Source organism: Stegostoma tigrinum, chromosome 2 (assembly GCF_030684315.1).
Source record: "Stegostoma tigrinum isolate sSteTig4 chromosome 2, sSteTig4.hap1, whole genome shotgun sequence".
Lineage (NCBI taxonomy): Eukaryota > Metazoa > Chordata > Chondrichthyes > Orectolobiformes > Stegostomatidae > Stegostoma > Stegostoma tigrinum.
In genome coordinates this window covers 108,660,019-108,685,580 of record NC_081355.1, presented here as the reverse complement: position 1 = coordinate 108,685,580, position 25,562 = coordinate 108,660,019, and the positions used below count along the sequence as shown (strand labels likewise).

Sequence of the window (25,562 nt, the reverse complement as noted above, 5' to 3'; positions counted from 1 at the left end):
AAGACTGGTGACAATGAGGTCAAGTGTATTTTTCCCTCATCACCTGTCAATCCAGACTAGCAGCAATGTCCTTAAGCACTTGACCAATCGCTACTGAGCCACTTTGGTAGGGAGTGAAATGGGGTATTCAGCAGGCCGGTTTCCTTACCCACCTTTGACCTGAAGCCATAAGAATTTATGGGAGCCAGAGGCAATGTTGAGAACCTAGAGAAGTTCCCTGTCAACTGCATATCACTGCATTGTCACCTCTGCTAGGTCCGCCATACTGATAAAATAGGACATACCCAGGGATGCTGGTGGTGGTTTCTGGGACATTGTAAGGTATCATTCCGTGGATATGACCATATCTGTCTATTTGGTGGGCTAGTCTGTGAGGCAGTTCTCTCAATTTGGCACTAGTCCCCTGATTTAACAAAGGAGGACCTTGCAGGGTCAAAAGAGCTGAGTTTGCCATTGTTGTTTCTGGGCCCTTCGTTGATGTCAGACCGTCTGCTGGTTTCATTCCAGTGCAGACTTAATAGGATTAATGGCCTTCTTCTGGATCATAATAGTTCTGAAAAATGAAAATTAACTAAAATTCTAAAAGATCCTGTTTTAATTCATAGCAAAAAAATGTCAATATTGTGATACATTTCTAAAATGCTTTACAAACTATACTGAAGAGCACAACTATTGCTATAATGCATACAGTAAGTCAGAATTTTGTTCTTAGAACCAAAAAGCTTTTTTCTTTAGCACAATAAACAGACATTGAAATAATCGACATACACAATGCGTAGTTTGCTTTAAAATACAAATAAGGTATACAATTCTTCACTATCATACAAATATACATGGAATGCTAAATCACAGTGGGTTTTTTTGGCTTCTTAGTAATCTAAAGCACTTCAGTTCAACAGGAATGGCCTTGTCAAGATAAAGATCTCACAATATTTAAGGGTTACCCGTAGCCATGTCTCTCTGTCAGATTTCTTTCATTTACACTCAGTTGGCCACTTAATTTCATCAGTAATTTCACAATCAGACCAGCCTGCAAGATGGAGGCAGAAATAAGTGTTACTGAAAGGTACATACACAAGAAACAATAAAGATACTGCACAAGTCTCAGTTTGAGAATACCCTTCCGACTTCTATTGAAATATATAAATATTGCAGTCAATTTAAAATACTGAGCACACAGTTATGAACATAGCAACAGGAGTAGACCAATCAACCCTTTGAGGCTGCTCCACTATTTAGTTTAGTTACAGCTGATCAAATGCTTCATGCCTTTTACCCACACCATCTCCATAATCTTTGAAACAATTAGTAATCAGAAACCCAACCTCTACTTTAAACATACTCAAAAGATTGAGCTTTCACAGCCCTCTGGGGTAGGGAATTTCAAAGAATCACATAGGAAAAAAAATTCTCCTCAACCCGGTCGTAAATGGCATCCCCTTTCTTTTCAAGTTGTACCATCTGGTTTAGACTCCCCAGCCAGGGGAAACAACTTAACTGATTGCATGGAGAGTTAACAAAAAGCAGAGTTAACATTGAGTCCTGGGGCCCTTCTTCAAATGGCAAGTTTGTTCAGCAACTTCTGTTTTATGACCTGCACCCACACTGCTTAACTCTTAAAATATTTTGTAGATTTCAAAGAAATAACTACTTATTCTTCAAAACTCTAGAGAATACAGGCCCAGTTTGCCTAATATTTCTTCACAGGACAATCACTCCATTGCAGGAACAAGTCTGTTGAATTTCTGCTGTGCAACCTCCATAGCAGTGACGTCTTTCCTGATGTATGGAGACAAAACTACACATAGTACTCCAGATGCAGTCTAACCATGCTCCTATAGTACTGAAGCAAGACTTCACTAGTCCTGTATTCAAATCAAAGGCCTCAACTCCACCTTCCTGCATTTCCCCCAAAGTCTGATCCTCTTACTGGTTAAAAATCTCTCAACCATGAACATACTTAATGGCGCATCATCTAAAGCCACAGGGGAAAAGAAATCCACAGATTTGAAAACTGTTCATTGCCTATGTACAGTCATGCCTTTTAATGTATTTTCTAAATTCAACTTAACCATCTTGTGTCTCGCATTTCCATAATTTCTCATTCAAATTTAACACCCTTGCTTCAGGCTGAACAATCTCACTTTCAGAAACAATTTAAAATTACACTCATCCTTAAAGGTTCCTTTACACAGGTAATTAATTATTTGTTCTTTTCTTTCAAAAAGTAACTATCCTAACGTTTTGGAGGACTTCTACTGAAAGAAAATTTCAGAATTTTAAAAAATACACAGTTCCATTACTATAATACCAGTTTGATCAGTTTATAATGAGCTAGCTATATCAACTCCATTAACTATCATTCACTTCAAGTACTGGTGTTACAAAATTAAAAGAAAAAGACCCTTGCATTAGTTACGTTCCTAAATAAAACTGAAAGGTTTCACCTTCTTCTGAACAGTGATGAGAATGGACATTTTACCTGCTTTGTATGCACAACAAGGCTCATTTTATTTTCCAAACTGTGAATTTGAAAGTAGGCATCTGCTTCACCCAATTGCCACATGAGGGAGCCATACTTAAGGCTAATCAACAAAGCCTGGAAAAATAGTGGTAAGAAAAAAATTAATATTACCAATTGCATTTGCAGTTCAGAAGATAATTTATCAGAGCCTTAAATAGTGAAGAACTCCTATGTGATACAGTTTGTGGCAATGCATTTGGAATTCAGCCGATGGCGTTGCAAAGATTTTCAGTCATGAGCTGATAGAGGTGGTTAATATCACTTACAGCTAGTAAATCTCATCCACATTACCAAAAGGAAATTCAAGAGCAAACATGCTCAGGACAATTCCACTATTTCCCAGGGGCTGATTACAGGGTGGGCAATATTAAAAAGTGAAAATAATTGCTCATGATTCAGAATAAACACCGAAAAAAAATAGACAAAGTTGAAACTTTGTCTTGCATTCATTACAAAAATTTTGACATAATGGCTCTTTGTTGCAACACTTAAAGTGGAAATATGCAAGTTGTGTGTTGAATAGAATGCAAAATTTTCAACTCATGCCAGGTTTAACAGGAAGCCAAAGGTTCACAATCTTAGTTCTTATAACTATAATTACACAGATTATGGCAAATAGATAAAATATTATACTTGGAAAAGAGAAAAGATGTTTTAATACAGAATTGAGGAACTGGTCTTCTCATAACAAATGCCGATGGAAAGTCTCAGTTCTTCAGAAGTAATCCATCACATAATTGGTTGGGAAGGGATCAGATAAATGCATGTTTACAAATAGTTATTTGGTAGTACAGAACTTGAGAATTACTGTAAAAAATACTGTTAAAGCTTGTGACTTGCATTCATCATGACAATTCACAAGAAAATCACTTTAAAAAGAAGCAAACATCTATACTGAATGAGAGAAGAATGCTCAACAAAAGCAGAAGTTGCTGGAGACACTCAGCAGGTCTGGGAGCATCTGTGAAGAGAAAGCAGAGTTAACATTTCAGGTCTGAGGAAGGGTCACCAGACACAAAATGTTAACTCTGATTTTGTGTCACAGATGCTGCCAGACCTGCTGAGTGTCTCCAGCAACTTCTGCTTTTGTTTCTCATTTACAGCATCCACAGTTCTTTCAGTTTTTATTGAGAGACTAGAGTGCTGGTTGGTCGACAAGTGGAGGGTGACTGATAGAAGGAGTCACCATGTAGCATGTAGTGATCAACAGTTTACTGCCAGTGTTAAAATTTCGTACAAGACAAGTTGACTCTGGTCAGGGCACTGCTCTAAGAAATGAACCAGTGAATGGTTGCCACCTATTTTGCTGAACTGTCACAGGAGCGGTGTATATTTTTTTTTCAGTAAGGAACAGGACTCTGTATATTGGTATATACAGATTGCAGTTCAGGGAAATGCATCACACTGCAAACCCAACGGACAATCCTAAATTGGATGCATTCGCACACTCAAAATTGTACAACAAATGTTGTCAACTGCAGAATCATATCTTTGAGCTTTACAAGCATGAGTTGTTTGAGTCCAGTCAGTATCTTGCTTGTTGCAAACATTTTGTTTGATATGAACCGCCAGTCAGGCACTGAAACACATATTACATTACTCCTTTGTGCAAATTACACGTTTGTAATTTTGTCCTGATGACTGCAAGACAAAGGTTCAACAAAATGTCTCCTTCTGGGCAATATCAAAACACACATTTGTTAAATCATAAATTCATCAGGGATCACTGTCAATTTACCTTCGTTTCCATGTTTAGCAAATGCAGGCCTTTCGTGTTTACCCCAACGTATACTTTGACAACTTTATGACTACTTGAGCTTGATTTGGTATATACTTGTCCTGTGAAAAAGGCTGCTCCATAAGTTGGAAACTCCCAGCAAATCTGCAGGAAAAGACGCTGAAGGTGGTGCATCTCCTTACTAATTCCTTCACGGCTGCTAAGACTCTGTTAAAGATTTTAAGATTGATCAACTTTCAAGATTTATATTGCAAAGTAAAAGTTAGCTGTGCATAAAAGGATACATATGAAAAATATTCTCATCACATCCAATCACTGTTTAAAGAACTGCAGCCAATGCTGTTGGCGGAATTTTTTAATTAAGACTTTGGTTTACAGTTTGTACAGAGGATTAGCTTGTAGTTCAGGACAGATTTGTGACTTATTTATTTCCCCCATGTGTCATCAGCTAAAATACTTGAACACAAACAATAATAAAGCATTTATACTTCTGGAACACTCTTAGAAGTCTGTGTGAGAGTGAGAGTCTGACTATGTACCTTGTTGGTGGGGTTGATGTTGGGGGTGGGGGCGTGCAGAGTGGTGCGGACCGAAAAGTAGAGCAAAAAAAACCTTTGTTTGTAGTACCTGCTAACCAATTCACAGCTGACAGTTTGAGGAAGAACAACTTTCCTTTTCGCTATAATGTCAGAGAAGTATTCTTTCACAATGCATACACAATTGGAGAGACCAAAAAGCTGTTTTGGGCAGACTGTTAAACATAAGACATGAAAGCCAGAGAATGTGCATAGATTCACCAATTTAAATGGTGGCAAACTCTCATTACAAGTTGTCTTAGAACGGTAGAACTATACTGGACTAAGGGAAGCTGAGGAGACAAGTCAGGTGCTTCTTTTTAAAAACACATTCTTGCTGGAGCATGAAAGTTTGAAGCAAAGACTTTTAAGGGAAAACTGGAAAATTTTATTAAGTAGGAAACAATATAAAGCAAGTTCTGAGAAGTAATTTTGGAATTGTCTGGCCAAGTGTTGCCACAGGCATTGATTATTTTTATGGTTAATTAATCAGGTCAGTTTCAAGTTACTTATTTGATTCAAGCTTCTGATTGGACTCTCATTTTCAATTGAGATTCTTACCTGTGGCAGCTGCAAAATTGACACTTGCCATTAGGGAAGTATTAGGCTGCTTATTAACTGCACACTAATTCCCCTTTTGTAACTGTAATTAAACATTCCTTAACCATCAACCTTAACACTGATCAACCTTTGCTGTGCCTTGCATCATGACCTAAAAGGGCAGTGAATCTGACAGCACAGATTTCATTCATGCTACTTCCAGTTCAGATGTAAACAGGAGGGTTATGTAAACAGGGTTAGCCTGGAGAAATGAGTGCAACTCCATTTCATTTTCTACATACATATAAAAGCATTCAACACCTGGGGAGTGGTAAGAAAAGTACACAATATTCATTTGCGCTGATTAAACATGATTGCTCAAAGTTTGAATTACAAGTTCAAAAAAGGGTTAGCAGTCACGAATAAAATTCATTCGTTTCAACTTGTAAAAAAATACTAGAATACTAATCTAATAAGGGATTTTGCTTGAGAACAAGACCACTTGAAGTTTGAGCATGCCTGAGGCCCAACCTAATTTTTTTCTACTCTCCATAAACCAACGTAATTCAAAGTAATATGTAGAGTCTGAGGTTTACAGAACAGCAACAGGCCCTTCAGCCCATTGGGTCCATGCAGATTAAAAACAACCATCCAACCTCTGGCACTTGGCCCATGACTTAGTATGCCATGACATCTCAAGTGCACAATTAAATAATCTTAAATGTTTTGAGGGTTACTGCCTCTACCACCCTTCCAGATTTCCACCAACCTCTCGATGCAAAAGTTTTTCCTCACATTCCATTTGAAGCTTGTGCCCTTTACCTTAAATCCATGATTAATGATTCCTCAATCAAGGGGAAAATAAGACCATAAGACATAGGAGTGGAATAAGGCCATTCGGCCCATCAAGTCCATTCCGCCATTTAAATCATGGCTGATGGGCATGTCCATGTTTCTTACTGTCTAACCTAATTCTGCTTGTAATTTTGTATCTCTCAATCATGTCGGTTCTCAATATCCTCTGCTGTAAGGAATTTAGAGTCAGAACCATACAGCACGGAAACAGACCTTTTGGTCTACGAAGTCCATGCCAACTAAGTCTCCCAAACTAAAATTGTTCCACTTGCCTACATTTAGCAGATATCCCTTTAAACCCTACCTATTCAGGTACCTATCCAAATGTCTTTTAAATGTTGTAATCATATCTGCATCTACCACTTCCTCTGGCAGTTCATCCCACACAGGAACAACCCTCTGGTGTGAAAAGTTGTCCCTCGGGCCCATTTTAAATCTTTCTCCTCTCACCTTAAAAACACGCTCCCTAGTTTTGAACTTGTCCCACCCTAGGAAAAAGACCTTTGCTAGTAACGTTATCTATATCCCTCATGATTTTATTAACCTCTATAAGGTCACCTCTCAATACCTTCCACTCCAGAGAAAAAAGTCCCAGCTTATTCAGCTTCTCCCTATAACTCAAATCCTCTTGTCCCAGCGACATCCTGGAAAATATTTTCTGAATGCTCTTCAATTTAATAATATCCTTCCTACAACAGGGTGACCAGAAATGTACACAGTACTCCAAAAGTAGCCTCATCAACATCCTGTACAACTTCAACATTATGTCCCAACTCTTATACTCAGTGGTCTGAGCAATGAAGGCAAGTGTGCTAAATACCTTCTTAACAACTCTGTCTACCTGAGATACAACGTTCAAAAAATATTTACCTACACCCCATGGTCTGTTTGATGAGACTATCCAGGGCCCTATAATAAACTGTAGTAAGTCCTGCCCTTGTTAGTTTTACCAAAATGTAATACCTTGTATTTATTCAAACTAAAAGGTTCCTTTGTAATCGCAGATGACCTTCTTCACTATTGACTGTACCACCAATTTTGGCGTCATCTGCAAACCCACTAACTGTGCCTCCTAAATTCTCAGCCAAATCCTTCATAAATGACAAACAGTGGACTGAACACTGATTCCTGCAGAACACCACAGGTCACAGGCCTCTAGTCCAGAAAACAATCAATCATCGATCACCACCCTCTATCCTAACCCAGGCTGTCCAATCTCTTCAATAACTCTAGCCAAGACAACTTCCTGGCAAATCATCTCAGCACCCTTTCCAAAGCTATGACATCACTCCTATTATGTGGATTCTACAACTGCATACAGTACTTGAGCTGTGGCCTAACCGACATTTGATACAGTTCCAGCATAATCCCTCTGTTCTAACCTCTATGCCATGGTTAATAAAGGCAAGTATACCTTCGTATTCACCTGTTTTGATACTTTAAAGGTGTACATGCACAAGGTCCCCGATCATTGGCGCTTCCCAGGGTCTTACCGTTCATGTTTTCCCTTGCTTTATTTGTCCAGCCCAAACGCATTATCTCACTTATCCGGAATTCCACTTGCCATTGATCAGCACATCTGATCAGCCTTTGTATGTCCTCCTGTAATCTAAGGCTATCCTTACCATACCTTAAAGTTACACTAACTTACTTCCACTCGTACAGCAGTTTTGAAGATAATTTCATAATCACATTGAAGTAGTAACATATGTTCAAGTGCTTTTTTTAAATAAAATGTCAAGTAATCGAGAAAGGAAAGAATTAATGGGGAGATCAAAATTTCAAAGATTTATACGAACTGACCTTGTATTCATGTAAAATCCTATTGATCCAGTGTGGAGCCTTGCTTTTTAGTTTGGTACATGGCAAGATACATTTAAGATTTTCTTCACTGAAATGCATAGAATTTTATTCAGTAAAAGATATTCAACATTATAGATAACAAAATAAATAATCAATGCTCACTAATAGCTGAACAGTGAAACATGCTTAAGATAAACATTTTCTGAAATAACGCAAAATAATTGCCTCAATAGTGGTGAATGCATTCTATTATGAAACTCAGCCAGGCCAGAAATTCAATTTTTGCACTATATTGAATTTACCTGATCTTCATTGAGAAAAATTCCGAAACACAACTTTAGCAATCCTGGACTAGAGGATTAATTGTGCACTCTTCTTGTCCTGTCACATAGAGTACATACCTAACAATATTAGGTGAAGGGAGAATTCAGATGGCTTTAATATGCAGCTAATCCATGATGGTGGAGGAGTAGGGCTCCTGAGCTGGGAGCTCATTTGCTCTGTCCACTTTTGTTGTCTCCCTCTTGTTGTTTTTCTTTTGTTTACTTGCCTCTTGTGAAGAGCTTGGTCATGACAATGACGTTGGCAACAACAGCATCACCGGTGGTGAGGTGAGTCCTGCACAGAATTATGGTGGAAACAGGGGCGAGTTTGGGTTCCCCACAACTTCTACATCCACACAGATGCGTGGAGGTGGTAGCAGAGGTCGGTTTGGGCCCAGTATGAGACCTTTCTGCATCAGCAGGAGCTGCTTTGGCAAGGTGGGACAGAATGGACCCTTGTTTGGGTTTTGCAAGTGCAGGTCGATTGAGTACAGTCTGTACTTTGCCTATTATGAACATCTGAAATAAAATGAAACTGAGACATGCAGCCAAGTCTCGGCCATTGCCCCTTATTGAAATTGACACGCGAGGTAGCTCAATTGTATCATAAGCAGAATTTCTTATTTGGACTACCGGTGGCATCCTTTTAAAGAGCAAAATACCAATCACGCAGCCAGTGCATAGTAGAAAATCAAAACATCTTCCTTAATCCATTATTTACTTTTGTCTGGAACTTTGCCTTTGCTGCAGTTGTTGAAATAATTGCAATTGTGGTGATAAAAACTGCACATATTTAAAATCCTTAATTTTCTAGTCATGGAAAAAGAATGTACTGTGGAAAGCATGACGACATAACATATTATCATTACCTTTCCCTTCCAAACAGCATACATCTTGTTAATCTTAGGAAATATTCAGTTTCTAATTTAATGGAAACTGATCTTTCATGCATATTTGGAATCAAGTTGAGATCTGCCTCAACCAAGAGGAATTGAATCACGAGTTCATTTGGTGGTGAGTGGCTTCAGTTAGCCAGCCAACTGGTTCGTTCATAATCTGTTTTGTGTACTATTCTCTAGTAGTCTGGTTTACAGAAGACAGAGATTAGAAATAGCATCTCTCTACAAGGCCAAAATTACAATACAAAGACAACATGCTTCAAAAAGCAAAAGTACGTTGCGCATTTTAAATCCCTGAATTCAAGGTTGAGAAGTACTGGCCATCCTATTAATAATATCCTGGTCCAATAACTAAAAAAGCAATAATTGAGTTCTCAAATATAATTATGTGAATGACACAGAATTGTTTATAATACTAAATAATGCAAGGATGTTAGCCCAGACTTTGAATAAAAATCTGCTGGAAGGTACAGTAGAAAGAATGATCAATATCTTAAAATGGAAATCCCTGAGGCTCTGACCAAACTCTCTACATTTGACAGTGATAGCAAGAACTACAGATGCTGGAGTCAGAGCCGATAGTGTGGAGCTGCAAGAACACAACAGGTCAGGCAACAAAGGAGCAAGAGAGTTGAAGTTTCAAGCCTAGACCTTTCATCAGGACTCACTCTCCTGCTCCTCTGATGCTGCCTGACCTGCAGTTTTCCTGCAGCTCTCTACATTTGATAAATCACTTAAAAGATGTACTCACTTGAGGAATCCCTGCTTATGTTTTTTACTTTCGTAATTTCCATAGATGATTTGAAGGAGAAGACCGGCCAATGTTATCAACTGACTGTCAGGACATGGGTATAATCCTTTCAGCAGGCTACTACGTGCCTCATCAAATAGGATAAGGATTGCCAGTGGATCATCCACCTTAAATAAACAAATTAAAATATGTACTATATACATAAACAATGTACACATTTAACAGCATGTTATGCTCATTAAACAAAATTAATGTCAATTTGCACAGCAACCATATAAAGAAATACAAAAGCAGGAGCGGGCCATTTATTCCCTTGAGCCTGCTCCACTATTCTACATCATGGCTTATCTACCTCAACACTATTTTCCCTCTCTACTGCTTGATATCATTAGTAGCTTGAAATTTATCAATGTGTGTTTTGAATATAGGCAATGACTAAGCATCTACAGCCCTCTGGGGTAGGGAATTTTAATGATTCACTGCACTCTGGAGAAAGAAAATTCTTTGTAATCTCTGTTCTAATAATTTGTGCTTAGTTCTGAGATTGTTTTGAATCAAAGACACAAAGCCACCACAATATCCTTTCTACTCAGTATATTTTCCTATATTCAATGAAATCACCACTCATTCTTCTAAAACTATTCAACTGAAACAAAGTTTTAAATAAGTTTCAAAAAGAGATGAGAGTGCAAAAGCATAAAGTGAAGAGGAACAATAATCAAAATGTTACAGAAAGAGGTAAACACATTTGTAGAAAAGTGCAGCAGCAATTAAAGCCAGAGTCATAATAAAGGTAGAAGTCAAAGCCTAGAGCTCTTTATCTGAGAGGCATGCAGCATTTCTAACAAGATAGAAGAATTGGCAGTACAAACAAAAATAAATGAATATAACTTGATAACTATTACGTTGCAGAGTCAGCAAGAGTGGGAATCCAATATTCAAGAGTATTTGACATTTTGGAAGCAAAGGCAAGAACGAAAAGGATGCTGTTAATAATGGAAATTATCAGTGTGCTGAGTAGTGTCACAAGTGCAACATACTGTGATGTAGATCAGTTTGGGTGGAAGTAAGGAATAGCAAGATAAAGAAATCATGGTAGGAGTCAGGCATGCAAGCAGGATACTACAATTTTAATTGCTGATTTAACCTGCATATTGACTGGATAAATCAGATGGGCAAGGGTGACATGGAAGACAAATCTGTAGAGTGCATCAGGATTCTTTCTTAGAACAGTATTGGCTCACCTTACTCAGGTATGTAATTTTAGATCTCGTAAAAAGGGCTGCTGTAATTCTGCTGGATTACAGAGTTACTCTCTCATTAGAGGGGCTCAGGGTCGCCACACCCCAGGCAAGGCTGAGGGTAAGGAGGAGAGTCCTTCACCATAACCTCAGCCTGGGGAAAGTGAATGCTGCATTCCAAATCAGACAGTCAACCAATTGAGCTAAAAGGCAGCCCCCATCACACCCCCACCTCCCCAGTAATATATAATTAAGATTAATAAGTGATCTGAAACAAACATTAAATAACCATTAATTTTGCCTTTTCCCCATTTCTCCCCTTGCTTGACCCAATATACTGCTGAGAAACTCAGCAGGTCTGGCAACATCTGTGAAAAGAAATCAGAGTTAACACTTCAGAGTTAGGAGAGTCCTCAACCATTTCCTGGTTCCCCATTGTTATTTCCCCAACCTCACTGGCTTCTCTTCATTTACTTCAGGAAGCTCTTGCTGTCCATTTTGAAATGACATGCAATTTTACCCTCAAACTTTATCCCTTCCTTTTTCAGGTTGTCTTTTGTTAGTTTTAAAATCTTCCGAATCCTCTGCCTCACCATTAATCTTTGCCACAGTTTTTTTTCTTTCAATTTGATATTGTCTTTAACTTCTTTAGTTACCGATGGTTGATTCATTCTATTCCTAGAATCCTTCTTTTACACTAAAATATATTTGACTTATCTACTCATGGAACATGGGCGTTGGGACAACGGCTGGCCAGCACCTATCATCCACCACTAGTTGACCGTCAGCTGGTAGTCGTGATCTGCCCTCTTGAACCACTGTAGTCCATGTGCTACAGGTAGACCCCCATTACCCTTAGGGAGGAAATTCCAGGGATTTTGATCTAGCTATGAAAAGCTTTCTTAAGCCATTGTTTCTCAACTGCCTTAGCCATTAAACCCCCTTCCCAAACCAATCCATCCTGCTCTGTCCTCATTTCTATGTAATTACGCAGATTTATGCTTGCAACCCAAGATCCTCACTACCAAATCAAATGCTAAATGTTGCTGTGTCATGTTCACTGTTTCCAAGCCACTCTTTTACCACATGATTCATTAAAGCTATCACCTTACCCAAAACAGTGTCATACCTGATTGGATCCACAATATTTTGTTCTAGGAAACTGACCTTAATTCGTACTACAAATTCTTCCTTGTGGCTACCTTTGTGAATCTAGCTATTTACAAGATGATGAAAGTCACCATTGATTAATGCACTGCCATTATCATAGGTCTTCATTACCTCCTGATTTATTGTTGTTTTACCAAACAGTAGGAGGACTATAGACTACTCCTACTGGTGTCATCTTTCTCTTGTTATTTCTCACTTCCACCCATACGGGTACTATAGCTTTTGTCCTAAGATCATTTCTTGTTATAATACTTATTCCATCCTGTCCTAAAACTGCTACCTTATCACCTTTTCCTTCCAGCCTATCCTCTCAAAAAGTCACTGGATATTTAATTCCCAGTTTTGATCTGCTTGTACCATGTCTTTGTAATGGCTACAAGGTCATACCCATTTACCTGTATTTGTGCTATTAATTAAATTATTTTAGTTTAAATACTATGTGTATTCAAGTGAATAGCATTAATCTTCTCTCTTCACCATTTTATCCCCCGCTTGACCCAATATCTTGCTGGTTTTCTATGTTTGTGCACTCCACCTCTTCCTGTTCTACCCTGGGTATTGGTATCCAAATAGCTTCCCAATAACGTTGTATCCTCTTGCTTTGACGTCCTACATTTTCCCTCTCCCAAATTCTTTGCTCAGTAATTAGTTTAAAATCCTCTCTACAGCCCTAAGTATTTGAACAGCTAATAGGACTAAAGTAGACAATGTGCCAGTACCTGATGGTCTGCATTCAAAAGTTTTAAAGGAAGTGGCTACAGAAATATTGGAAGCATTAGCTTAAATCTTCCAGAACTCACTGGATTCTACAACTGTTCCGGAGGACTGGAAAACTTTTAACGTGAAGCTCTTGTACAAGACATGAGAGAGATAGAAAGCAAGAATCATAGGTTAGTCAGTTTAACATGTCAGTCAGAAAATGCTGGAGCTCATTAAAATGGAAGAAATAGCAGTACATTTAGGAAAGCTTAATAAAATCAAACAGAATCAACATGATTTTGTGAAAGGGAAAACAATTTGACAAATTTGCTGAGTTCTTTGATGATATAACAAAGAGAGTTGATAAAGGAGATTTAGTAGATGTGGTGTATTTTGGATTTCCAGAAGACATTCGGTAAACTGTCACATAATACATTATTGCACAAGACAGGAACTCACACTATTGGGAGTAATGTATCAGCACAGATTGAGGATTGGTTAATACACAGAAAACAGGCAGTCAGGATTAATGGGTTTTTTTGAGGCTGCAAAGACATGACACGTTGAATACCACAAAAGCCAGTCACATGACCTCAATTACTACTATCCATATTAGCATCTTGGTAGTGAAGCAATGAGAAAGTGTGCAAAGTTGCTGATCAGACAAAAATAGGTGGGATGAGGCATGTTATAACAAGGACTAAAGGAATTTGCATGCTAATAAAAATACTCTGAGGGCAAAAATGTAGCAGAAAGTTTAATGTGGGCAAGTTTGGTGTCATGCACTTTGTTAGCAGGAATGAAAAGAAATATTAATTAGTGAAGGGTGACACCAAAGTAGTGCAGCATAGAGGGATTTGGGTGTTCTTGCACATGAAACACAAAACATTGGTATGCCAATGCAGTAAGTAATCATGAGGGCAAACGGAGTTTTGTGATTGATTGCTCAGGAGTTGGAGTTTAAAAACACAGAAGTCTTGTTACAACTGCATGGTGTTGGTGATTGCAGGCAATTCAAAAAAAGATTCACTAGGCTGATTCCTTGGGTGAAGGGCTTGACGTTCCAAGAACAGCTAAACACCTTAGACCTTTATCCATTAGGTTTATAAGAATGAGAGGTGATCCTAGTGACAGGTTAGATGTTGAGATAATGTTTCTCTGAATGGTTAAAATCTCAAACTAGTGGACAAAGTTACAGAATAAGGGAACACATTTAAAAGCAAGATGACAAAGACTTTCTTCTCTCAGAGGGTAGTGATATCTGGAATTCTATACCCCAGACAGTTGTCAAGGCTAACATTTAAAGAGGTCACCCCATTATAGGAAGATGTGGAAGCATTGGAAAAGGTGCAGAGGAGATTTACCAGGATGTTGCCTGGTCTGGAGCGAAGGTCTTATGAGGAAAGGCTGAGGGACTTAGCCTTCTTCTCTTCAATGAGGGCAGACCTAAGAGGGCATTTAACAGAGACATACAAGATGATCAGAGGATTAGATAGGGTGGACAGTGAGAATATTTTTCCTAGGATGACGACATTGGCTTGTACGAGGGGGCATAGCTGCAAATTGATGGGTGGTAGATTTAAGGCAGACGTCAGAGGCAGGTTCTTTACTCAGAGTGGTAAGGGTGTGGAACGCCCTGCCTGCCAATGTAGTTAACTCAGCCACATTAGGGGCATTTAAACAGTCCTTGGATAAGCATATGGATAATGATGGGATAGTGTAGGGGGAGGGGCTTAGATTAGTTCACAGGTCGGCGCAACATCGAGGGCCAAAGGGCCTGTTCTGTGCTGTACTATTCTATGTTCTATGTAGATAGGGTTTTAAAATATCATGGAGTTGACAGTTATAAGCAGCAACCATGAAAAAGTAGTAGAGGTCTGGGGCAGATCAACTGGGATCTTTATGAACGGTGGTGCAGGCTAAAGAGACAGAATAACCTACTCCTGCTTGTAATTCTCATGTTATATTTTCAGACTGGATAATCTCGCACATTCACATGAATTCTTCTGCAACTGTCCTGCCCAATACTACAAATACAATGTTTATACTTAGGTGTAATTAAAATTATAACTAAGATATTTCTCACTCAATGTAACTCAGCAATTTAGTTATGTAGACTTGGAAGCTTCATGATGCTAAGTCTGACATAACTTGATAAAAACGTTATTTATATTTGAAGCAGGAGCAAAGTCAGTCAGTAACATTGACTGACCAGTTATCGCATTAGCAATGAGCCAAATCAATGAAAAGCCAAGAACGTCGCTGTTGAACAAAATAATAAACCAGTCAGGACAAAAGATTTACCTACACAGTTTTTGATACAACACTGCTTAGTTGCATTTATATAATATTGTTAGACATAACTGTATCACACTCTGGAAATACTGATAGTTGTAGACATCCTAGTGAACTGGGAAACTGCAGCTAAATGATAACTGCCTAATACACAAGAAAGCAATGCAAATAAAGTAGTCTGTTGGTCTGTGATGTAAAGTTAAGTCAATCAATTTGCAGTAAATGCCTCTCAGTCAGCATGTGCTTTGGAGGGTTGAGGTAAGTGTTGCCACTGGTGGATGTGTTGCATCCTACAACTTGAGTTGTGCTGGTGGAGTAGGGGCGAGAGTAGTAGGCTTTAATCCTGAATTTTCCTGGGTAGCAACTGGCTTCACTGAAGCTGAACACTCTAAACTCTTCAACGTTAAATGGATTCTACCAGAGGGTCCTAGATGCAGGAAACTGCCCATCGGAATCTTTACGTTCCTGGTCAATTTCCTGAGAGTGGGTTGCACCTGGGATTTCATATGGTCCCAATGCAGAACTCCAGTCCATGCTGCTTCAATGACTATCTGGCCATTGGAACATCTTGGCCATTTTCAAGAATGTACCCTGCTGGAAAAAAAATACTCTGAACATTTTTATCAGTGACAATACCTTAGAATCTTATTTTGTTAATTAACTAATCATCCACACATGACAAGTGCAATCAAAGAAACGACAACAACAGAATTGAATAGCTCACATCTTCACTACAGTTGAACTAAATATTGTTTAAAGCATGGCTTCGGAATAGAAAACCATCCTCTCAAACCATTCGAAATCCCATCGGTTTTCACAAATGAATCATGCATATACAATTGCTGAAAACCATTTTCAGCAGTGAAAGAAGGGCAAGGCCTTATAAATTTGTATTGCTCCTCAAGCAAAACTTCTGTTTATAATGCTGCACTTTAGCACTAACCTTCTTTTCAGTTTCCAGTGGAAGCCGTACATCCCTGCGCAGGAAGAGTTGTGGTTTTTCCAAATGTGGATCAAGGCTTGTTAATTCTGCAACAATTTCTGGCCAGTCTCGCAAGTGCTGTAGTGATTTATGGTACGGTTTGAGCTGCAAACCTAGAGGAAAAAAAACTGAATGATAACGTGGCAATGTCTTCACCATTAAATTTACTTATTACTTTTTAAGAGAGGAGAAATGAAGGAGTGGGATAGTTCAATGGGTTAACAATAGTATATCATTTCTGGGAGCTGTATTCAAATCTAGACCAGATCGCTAGGACAAAAAAAGTCAGCTTTACTTGTTGGTTTTGAGTACCCAATATAAAATATGCATAATCCTACCAGAATAAATGTGGTCTTAAACTGTCCCTAATCTCATCCACAGACTGCAAGGTGGCTGGTGCAATGTGCAAGTGCTTCAAGCTAACAATGGGTCATATTTCCTTGCAATAGCGCAAAAGAACATGCCACCAGCATTGAACAAGAATTTTTACAAAGCTAAACAAATTGTCCTTCTCCCTTATATTGAGAATCTGCGATGTGAATTAGCATGAGCATCATGAATTCATCATCCCAGTGCTATTTAAAAATGGGAAAACCAATTAATAACATTTGCAAGGAATCGTCCCACTAAAATGCATTCATCTTTTCTCTTATTTTAACAATTTATTTGAAAATAACATTTTCTGCAAGATTTAACCATTTTAGCATTATTTTAGTTAAACCATTACTTAAACTTAAAAAAAAAATCAATTTAATCATCTTTCTTACTGAGGTTCTCAGAGCAGATCCAGATTGTAAAGTACTGTTGTGTTTCTGGTGACAGCCGCATGCCCTCCATAATTTGCTGCACTGTGGTATTGTTACCATGCCTCAGCTCAACAGCACGATAAGACCCGTCGGTACGATAAATTCTAACTTTCTCATACTGATAATGCAACAAAAAAGTTCAAATTAAAATTTAAAAATAGTAGTTTACAAAATATTTAAAGTTTATTTGAATTGTATTACTACTGTGTTAAGTTCAGGTTCAACAGCTATCAGATCAAGATTGTTTCAGATGACATTTGTAAAAGTGCACTACGTATTCTTGCCATATTTGGACTTCACCACAAATATAGACCACAGATTTAGATCACAACTTCGGTACTCTGATTTCTTAATAATAATGTGTCAAACAGATTAGTGTTTTATAAATCTCTGAAGATAATCAATAATCATTTCTAATATCAGCATGATGCTTTAAGCAAGATACCAGAGTCTTTAATGTTTAATCACGAATATCTAAAGCACATTAAGATTAATCTAACATACTGTTTACTAAATATCTCTATAAATCTTTATAAAATGGAAAATCTGCACATCATTTATCAAGTATAACAAAGTTGAATCAAATGTATTAGAGTTCTGTGTATTTTATTACAGCAATAACAAAGTCTAATTAAGAGCAAATATTACATTACATCAGCTATTTCCATTTGTGCATCCAGCACATAAGTGGAGACACATTGTTGTGTTTAACTTGTTCCAAATTCAGGTCCTGAAAAATCCATTTACAAAAAGGTGTTCCGAGGGAGCGTCATTGGACTCAATATGTTAACTGTGCTTTCTCTCGACAAATTATGCTAGATCTGCTGAATTTCTCCACAATTTCTGTTCTTGTTCTTGATAAATCCATGTCCAGTTGAGGGCCCCTATTTGCCAATGATACACAATGATCATGCCACATACATCCAAATTACCCAAATAGCCTGACCTTGTGCCCTGCGCCAAGACTAAACAACTGAGAAAAAATGCAGGAGGCACTGTGACAGTTTGACTACCTAAAGCCAGACAGCTTTCCAGAGCAGACGACAAGCAAGCTTTCCATTCCTGGCCAACCACAGCCATCCTACCAAATACAACTTTGGAATTTAAGTGGCAAGAACTGTGTCTACAGATTCTATCCAATGAACCAAACTCTTTGGTCAATCCATATTACTGATTACTGCAGGCCTGCTTGACTTAAGTGAGAGAATATCAAGCTAATTCGAAAGATTGAACTGGTTCTACTCTCCATCTCCAGAATTACAACTTCAGACAGCTCAAGTACAGGTTTTGCTGACTATTCATTCTTATCGATTACATGAATTATTCTTATCTGACATTCACCCACCACCTTTTTTGATTCACTTGGTGGCTTGCTGTGATCTTCCGATGTTGGATAATTATGAAATTTCAGCCACTTGTACAAAAAGATGACGGTTAATTAATAAATCAAAATTACATGCTGAAAGTACTACATATCCATTTGTACAATTAACTAAAATGCATATTTTGGTCATGCAACTCAATGTTCAATGAAGTGCTAAAGTGGACTACAGAACTTAAAGTTGTTTAGTTTTAGAGTGTTTCAAACATGGCTGTACTTTCTCAGTGATAATGGGAACTGCAGATGCTGGAGATTCCAAGATAATAAAATGTGAGGCTGGATGAACACAGCAGGCCAAGCAGCATCTCAGGAGCACAAAAGCTGACGTTTCGGGCCTAGACGGTCTAGGCCCGAAACGTCAGCTTTTGTGCTCCTGAGATGCTGCTTGGCCTGCTGTGTTCATCCAGCCTCACATTTTATTATCTTGTACTTTCTCAGTATCTAGTTGTGTGAAAATGATAACAATTGGTTTCCAGAAGATCATGAAGTGACCGATTAAGCTAGGTCGACAGTACCAAAGCAGTAATATCACTGGACTCGCAATCTTTAACTCTCTAAATACGTGCAAAACACTGTCAAACATCTGGAGATTTGTGCAGTTTAGTGATGGAAAAACCTCGGTAAATGAACTTACTGGTTTATTCAATGCATCATTTAGGAGTTGTACTGTTGTTTCCCAATCATTTTGCTTATTCTCTTCACAGACCTGCAATGCTGTCCTTCCTTGCTGATCCACAATATGCTGTAATAGTCACCAAACATAAAACAATTTCAGAATGATATGCAAAGCATAGTTTAAGCAATGTTTCTAATCATAAAATAATGATTCTGTGTGAAGAAATTTCTCATCATTTGTTGCAATAGGTGAATTTGAACACATTTCTCTCATGGGAATGAAGTGCTAAACTGGACTACACAACTTAAATTTGTTTAGTTTTGGAGTGTTTCAAACATGGCTGGACTTTCTCAATGATAATGGGAACTGCAGATGCTGGAGAATTCGAAGATAATAAAATGTGAGGCTGGATGAACACAGCAGGCCAAGCAGCATCTCAGGAGCACAAAAGCTGACGTTTCGGGCCTAGACCCTTCATCAGAGAGGGGGATGGGGAGAGGGAACTGGAATAAATAGGGAGAGGGGGGGAGGCGGACCGAAGATGGAGAGAAAAGAAGATAGGTGGAGAGAGTATAGGTGGGGAGGTAGGGAGGGGATAAGTCAGTCCAGGGAAGATAGACACATCAAGGAGGTGGGATGAGGTTAGTAGGTAGATGGGGGTGCGGCTTGGGGTGGGAGGAAGGGATGGGTGAGAGGAAGAACCGGTTAGGGAGGCAGAGACAGGTTGGACTGGTTTTGGGATGCAGTGGGTGGAGTGGAGGAGCTGGGCTGGTTGTGTGGTGCAGTGGGGGGAGGGGACGAACTGGGCTGGTTTAGGGATGCGGTGGGGGAAGGGGAGATTTTGAAACTGGTGAAGGCCACATTGATACCATTAGGCTGCAGGGTTCCCAGGCGGAATATGAGTTGCTGTTCCTGCAACCTTCGGGTGGCATCATTGTGCCACAATGATGCCACCCGAAGGTTGCAGGAACAGCAACTCATATTCCGCCTGGGAACCCTGCAGCCTTATGGTATCAATGTGGACTTCACCAGTTTCAAAATCTCCCCTTCCCCCACTGCACCACACAACCAGCCCAGCTCTTCCCCCCCACCCACTGCATCCCAAAACCAGTCCAACCTGTCTCTGCCTCCCTAACCGGTTCTTCCTCTCACCCATCCCTTCCTCCCACCCCAAGCCGCACCCCCATCTACCTACTAACCTCATCGCACCTCCTTGACCTGTCCGTCTTCCCTGGACTGACCTATCCCCTCCCTACCTCCCCACCTATACTCTCTCCACCTATCTTCTTTTCTCTCCATCTTCGGTCCGCCTCCCCCTCTCTCCCTATTTATTCCAGTTCCCTCTCCCCATCCCCCTCTCTGATGAAGGGTCTAGGCCCGAAACGTCAGCTTTTGTGCTCCTGAGATGCTGCTGAGCCTGCTGTGTTCATCCAGCCTCACATTTTATTATCGTGGACTTTCTCAATATCTGGTTGTGTGAATATGATAACAATTGGTTTCCAGAAGATTATGAACTGACAGATTAAGCTTAGTCGACAGCACCAAAGCAGTAATGTCACTGGACCTGCAATCTATAACTTATTTTCATGTTCAGGACAAATGGATTTCAATTCAATCATGGCAGACAGCAAAATCTGAATTCTATTGAAGTCTGAATATTTAAAAAGAAAACTAATTGGTAATTATATAGCCACTGATGATTGTTGTAAAAACCCATTTGGTTTTTCATATCATTAGGGAAGGAGATCTAGCACCCTTTACTTGATCTGGCAACATGTGGCTTCAGATTCTCAACAATGCAGGTGTCACTCAACTGCCCACTATGCAATTAGAATGGCCTATAAGTGCAAGCCAAGCAGAAGATGGCCACATTCTATGAACAAATAAAACACAGTCTGTGTTGATTCTCCCTTGGACTCATGTATTAAAAACCTGTCCTACAATTGACTTTTAATAGACATGAACATCAGAAGCCTGTCCATGCATATTCGAAATGAAAGACTTCTGGACTTGTTCCACAACATTGAATGGGCTGAGGGAGGAACATTATCACCACAAGACCTATGACATCAGGTTTGGGGTGAACAAAGCAGAGAAAGGACCCTTTGCTGCGATGTGGTGGTTATCACATTCCTTCAAGATGCGAACAGTCTCTGGTTTGAAACCACCAAAAATATTTGAAGGGCTTTTGCGGTGCAGGTGTAGTATCCCTACCTCTGGGCCAGGAACCCTGGGCTCCAGTCACACCTGCTCAAGTGGTATGCAAGAACATCACTGAATGGGTTGATTAAACAATAAACAAAGCAGTAGAGAACGCATAGGTTTAGGTTCCACCGAGACAGCACTTAAGTAAAAGCATTTCTGAACAGGTTAATTAGAAAATACCGAAGCAGTGGATAGATAGGCTGTGGAAATATCTATTTCTTCATTACCTCTATGCAAAGCAGTATATAAAACACTGTTTGAATAGGGAAATAAGGATAAATGGGAATAAATATGCAGCTTGATAGTGCAATGCGTATTTATATCTGCAGTATTTTAACGATGAGAGGAAAATCTGAATGCAGTCAATTTTTCAGTGAAGTCAGAATCTTGGAAGGCTGGAAGATTCACCAACAATTTTGTATCTCATTGCTAGTTTCAATCAGCTAGCATTCGTAAACTGATAACTTCTAATAATAGCACACTAAATCTGCTCCAAAAAAAATACAGACACAATCAAGGGTCAATGTAACAAAGCTCTAGCTTATATGAAGATTTGAACAGAACGTGCTAAGAAATTATCTGAACCATACCCGATCAATCTCAGGATGCTGTAGTAAAAGCTGCACAATTTCTGCACGTCCCCCACCAGCTGCAAAATGAAGTGGTGAACTAAGCTGTCCATTTAAAAGGTTGGGATTACACTTTCCCTTTTCTATTAGGATACGAGTAGCTTCAACCTTTCCATACCTAAAAAGGAAATAGCAGGCAGGAAGAAAAATGAAATTGAAGTTAAGTTTATTACTTTACCTTTCCAGGCTTGAATAAAATTTTAGACAGATTATATCAAAATCTTTATACATGCGAAAAATATTTTCTTGATTTAAATATGCATTACTTCTAATACGAGATAAGATTGACTATGGAATGGGTTAAGGGCAACTGCCAGCATGTGAGCATATTGAAGATGAACACAACATTGAATAAATGGATCAAATGTCTGATTCTTCTGATGTAATGGAATAATTACAAGCAATTGGAAGCAGCACAAACCAAAGGACATGAAATGCCATTTTCAAGTGATAAGTAAAATTAAATCAGTACAAGTACGATTTCTCCAAGAAAATTAGTGTTAATTATTAGACAGCTGAACAAATCAATTCAAATCCAGTCGCTTGTTCACAGGTTCATTCGGCCAAATCACGTGATTCTGAATCCTAGGAACCACAAAAATAGGAAATAAAAATTTAACACACAGTGGTTACCCAAAATAACCACAATACTTGTTGCCATCTCCTTCACTAAATATTGGAGCAGATGTTATGATCAAGACAAAAATTAGAAAGCTGTATGTATTTTCAGAATACGAAAAGTAATGACAGATTTTCCATTTTTGGCTTAAACTACGACAGTGCGTCTTGATCGGCATCACACTCCGTGTGCTATCACGGGTGATGACTGCACACTTTTTACCTCATTACCTATTCAAGTGACACGTACACGAATGATGGGGCCAATCACGTGGTGAGCAAGTAGGTTCTCAATCCTGGTAGACCAGCTAGATGCCATTTCAACACTGCATGCCAGGAGCATCCCTAGATTCTATGGCGTCTGTTTCTAACATCAACTAAATGTCTCCTAGGACACAGAAGCCTCAATTTCAGTGACACCCTTTTGCAAGTGCTCTTGGATGTTCAACTGGTGGAACCTGCACACACTCATCATGGAAAAGATGGCAAACCTATCATGTATCTACAGGATCAATGGGAAAAGGTCTGCCACCTGTCCGAGTTTGTCCAAGCAACACAAGACAATTTAAGGGGGAGATCAACAAAGGCCACATCTCATTTCAGTTTCTAATACAAGTGCTGCTAAAAGTATTTTCGCTAAGAAATCCAAACTTCAGAGTGCATAGTAGTGGAAGAGTCACCAGCGAAGATGCTTGGAGATTACGAGGGTACAGTGAAAGCACTTTGCACTCTGAAGCTTTCCAGGGAAACTGACTAAAGCACATTTTTCTTGTTTATTCATTCACAGGATGACAGAATCTCTGGCTGGGCAGCAATTATTACCCATTCCCAACTGCCCAGCAGGCAATTCAGAGTCACCCACATTGCTGTGGGTCTGGAGTCACACATACGCCAGACCAGGTAAGGATGGCAGTTTCCTTCCCTAAATGGCATTAGTGAACCAGATGGGTTTTTCCTGACAAACGACAATGGATCCATGGCCATCATTAGATTATTAATTCCAGATATTTATTGAATTCAAATTCCATCACCACAGGATTCAAACCCAGGTCTCCAGAACATCACCTGGGGCTCTGGATCAACAATCCAGCGATAATGCCACTATGCCATTGCCTCCCCTACATAAGCAACAAGGTGGTATTCAAAATGGAGTGTACTCCTTGATGGGACTTGCATGCAAGGACCATTTTAACACAAGCATCCTGGAGCTGAATGCAGTAGTGCTCAACATCACAGTGCTTTAAAGCCATCTTAATCCACGGCAAGACAGCTAGACCTGCAGACTTCACCATCCCACCAGACCTCCCCCTTACTGAGGACGAATGGTCAGTCCTCAGTACAGGGCTCACCTCTGTTCCCCTTTATCCACACATCAACAAGTACCGGTCACGCTTGGACATTGAGCAGTTTATCCGCTGCCTCCACGCTCAATTCTTTAGCCGTGAGCCTAACCCTCCCTCTACTGACCCCTTTTCCCACATCACCTCCTCCTGGACACCACCCCAAGGCCTCATCCCCTCCCTTGACCTCTTCATCTAGTATTTCAGAAGAAGGTTCTAGGCCCAAAACATCAGCTTTCCTGCTCCTATGCTGCTGCTTGGCCTGCTATGTTCATCCAGCTCTACACCTTGTTATCTCTTAATCTGGGACAAGATTTGTGTCCACACGTGCTTTTACAGAAAAAGGATCCCAGCCACACGTGAGAGGAAGTAAGTGTTATCATAAATCAAATGAAAATCTTTGAGGAACGTACAGAAGGGAACAGCAAAATGCACAAATGAAAACATAACAGTGTCTCTGGACAGCTTGGCCTCCTGGAAGCTGGTGACTAGAAGGTGGTCTCTGGTCTCCGTGGTTCAGCTGATATTTTCCCTCTCTTCCTCTCTCAAATGGTTATTTTGACCCATGGCAAAATTTTCACTCCCAACTTCCTCTTCATTTCCTGCATCATCTCCTCAGTAAACACATCCCCCTCCCACCATTGGTGGCCGAGACTGTGGAGGATGCAGCAGACAACAATGATATGGGCAGCCTGTCTGAAGTATACCTGAACAATCCAGGCACTGGAATCGCATCTTCAGGTCTCTGGCCGTGGCTGAAGCACGGGCAGTGCCATATCTCTAATCAGCAGGCTGAGGATTTCTTAGATATAACTTCGGCCAAGTGTGGGGAGAGTATCCTCCGTGGCCCAGCAAAATTCCGTGTAGGCCAACTGCCTGCCAAAGAAGCCGACGCCTGTGAATGGGCCAGGGTCCAAGAGCCATGGCTGCTATCGAGAAACCCAGCACTGAATTGCATTAGCTAGCTGCAGTGACCTCATGGAAGATTTCAAAATGATGGCAGTGGAATCCTTTTGATGAAGATGCTGTATCATGATAAAAGGGCTGCAACTGCACCCTAAACGAGTACCATTTTCCAAAAATCTCAATGACCAAGCTGACAGACTCGCAACAGCAAGGGGAAAAGAGATGCACTGACTGGTTAAAAACTGACTATACAGTCTTTACTGGAGACCTCTCATAGCACCCTTCATCTCAACAGGGGATATGCCAGTTGCATCATCATGGCTTACAGTCTTAACAACTGTGCATTATTGCTATTGGCAAAACTGGATTTCAAGAAACTATGCCTGGCTCCATCGACTTATGGAGGCCAGCAAGATCACAAAAAGCCAATTCAGGCCATACTGTACTTTCATGTCAGGTACAAAACAATAACAACAGGGTGGGCCCTTCAAAAGTGTACAGAATATAGCGATTTGCAAAAGACAAAAGGCACCCTGAGAGGCTTTGAATCACCTTAAACTTTATTGCACCAGATTGCTGTGTACATCAGTCATGTTAAATTCTTGATAGAAAAGAGGAATTCCCAAATAGGAAGCCCCAACAATTGCTGGATGCCAGGATAAAACG

General features: G+C 39.7%; 1 protein-coding gene across 7 annotated transcripts in view; it reads right to left on the bottom strand.

Annotated features, from left to right (window-relative positions):
* Nucleotides 1-571: 571 nt before the first annotated feature.
* krit1 (KRIT1 ankyrin repeat containing) overlaps nt 572-25,562 on the bottom strand; it is a 62,244-nt gene continuing 37,253 nt past the window's right edge. For 4 of the 7 annotated variants that reach the window (XM_048554259.2, XM_048554250.2, XM_048554277.2 and 1 more), the window contains 9 exons: nt 21,994-22,150; nt 19,217-19,324; nt 17,163-17,319; nt 16,357-16,508; nt 10,009-10,175; nt 8,036-8,123; nt 4,263-4,469; nt 2,483-2,599; nt 573-1,030 (listed from right to left, as the gene is read on the bottom strand). In XM_048554259.2, coding sequence (XP_048410216.1) covers nt 941-1,030; nt 2,483-2,599; nt 4,263-4,469; nt 8,036-8,123; nt 10,009-10,175; nt 16,357-16,508; nt 17,163-17,319; nt 19,217-19,324; nt 21,994-22,150 — 1,243 coding nt within the window. In that variant the 3' untranslated portion in view covers nt 573-940. Of the gene's footprint in view, nt 1,031-2,482; nt 2,600-4,262; nt 4,470-8,035; nt 8,124-10,008; nt 10,176-16,356; nt 16,509-17,162; nt 17,320-19,216; nt 19,325-21,993; nt 22,151-25,562 lie in introns of all 7 variants that reach the window. The other 3 variants (XM_048554286.2, XM_059638419.1, XM_048554295.2) reach the window with 2 other exon arrangements.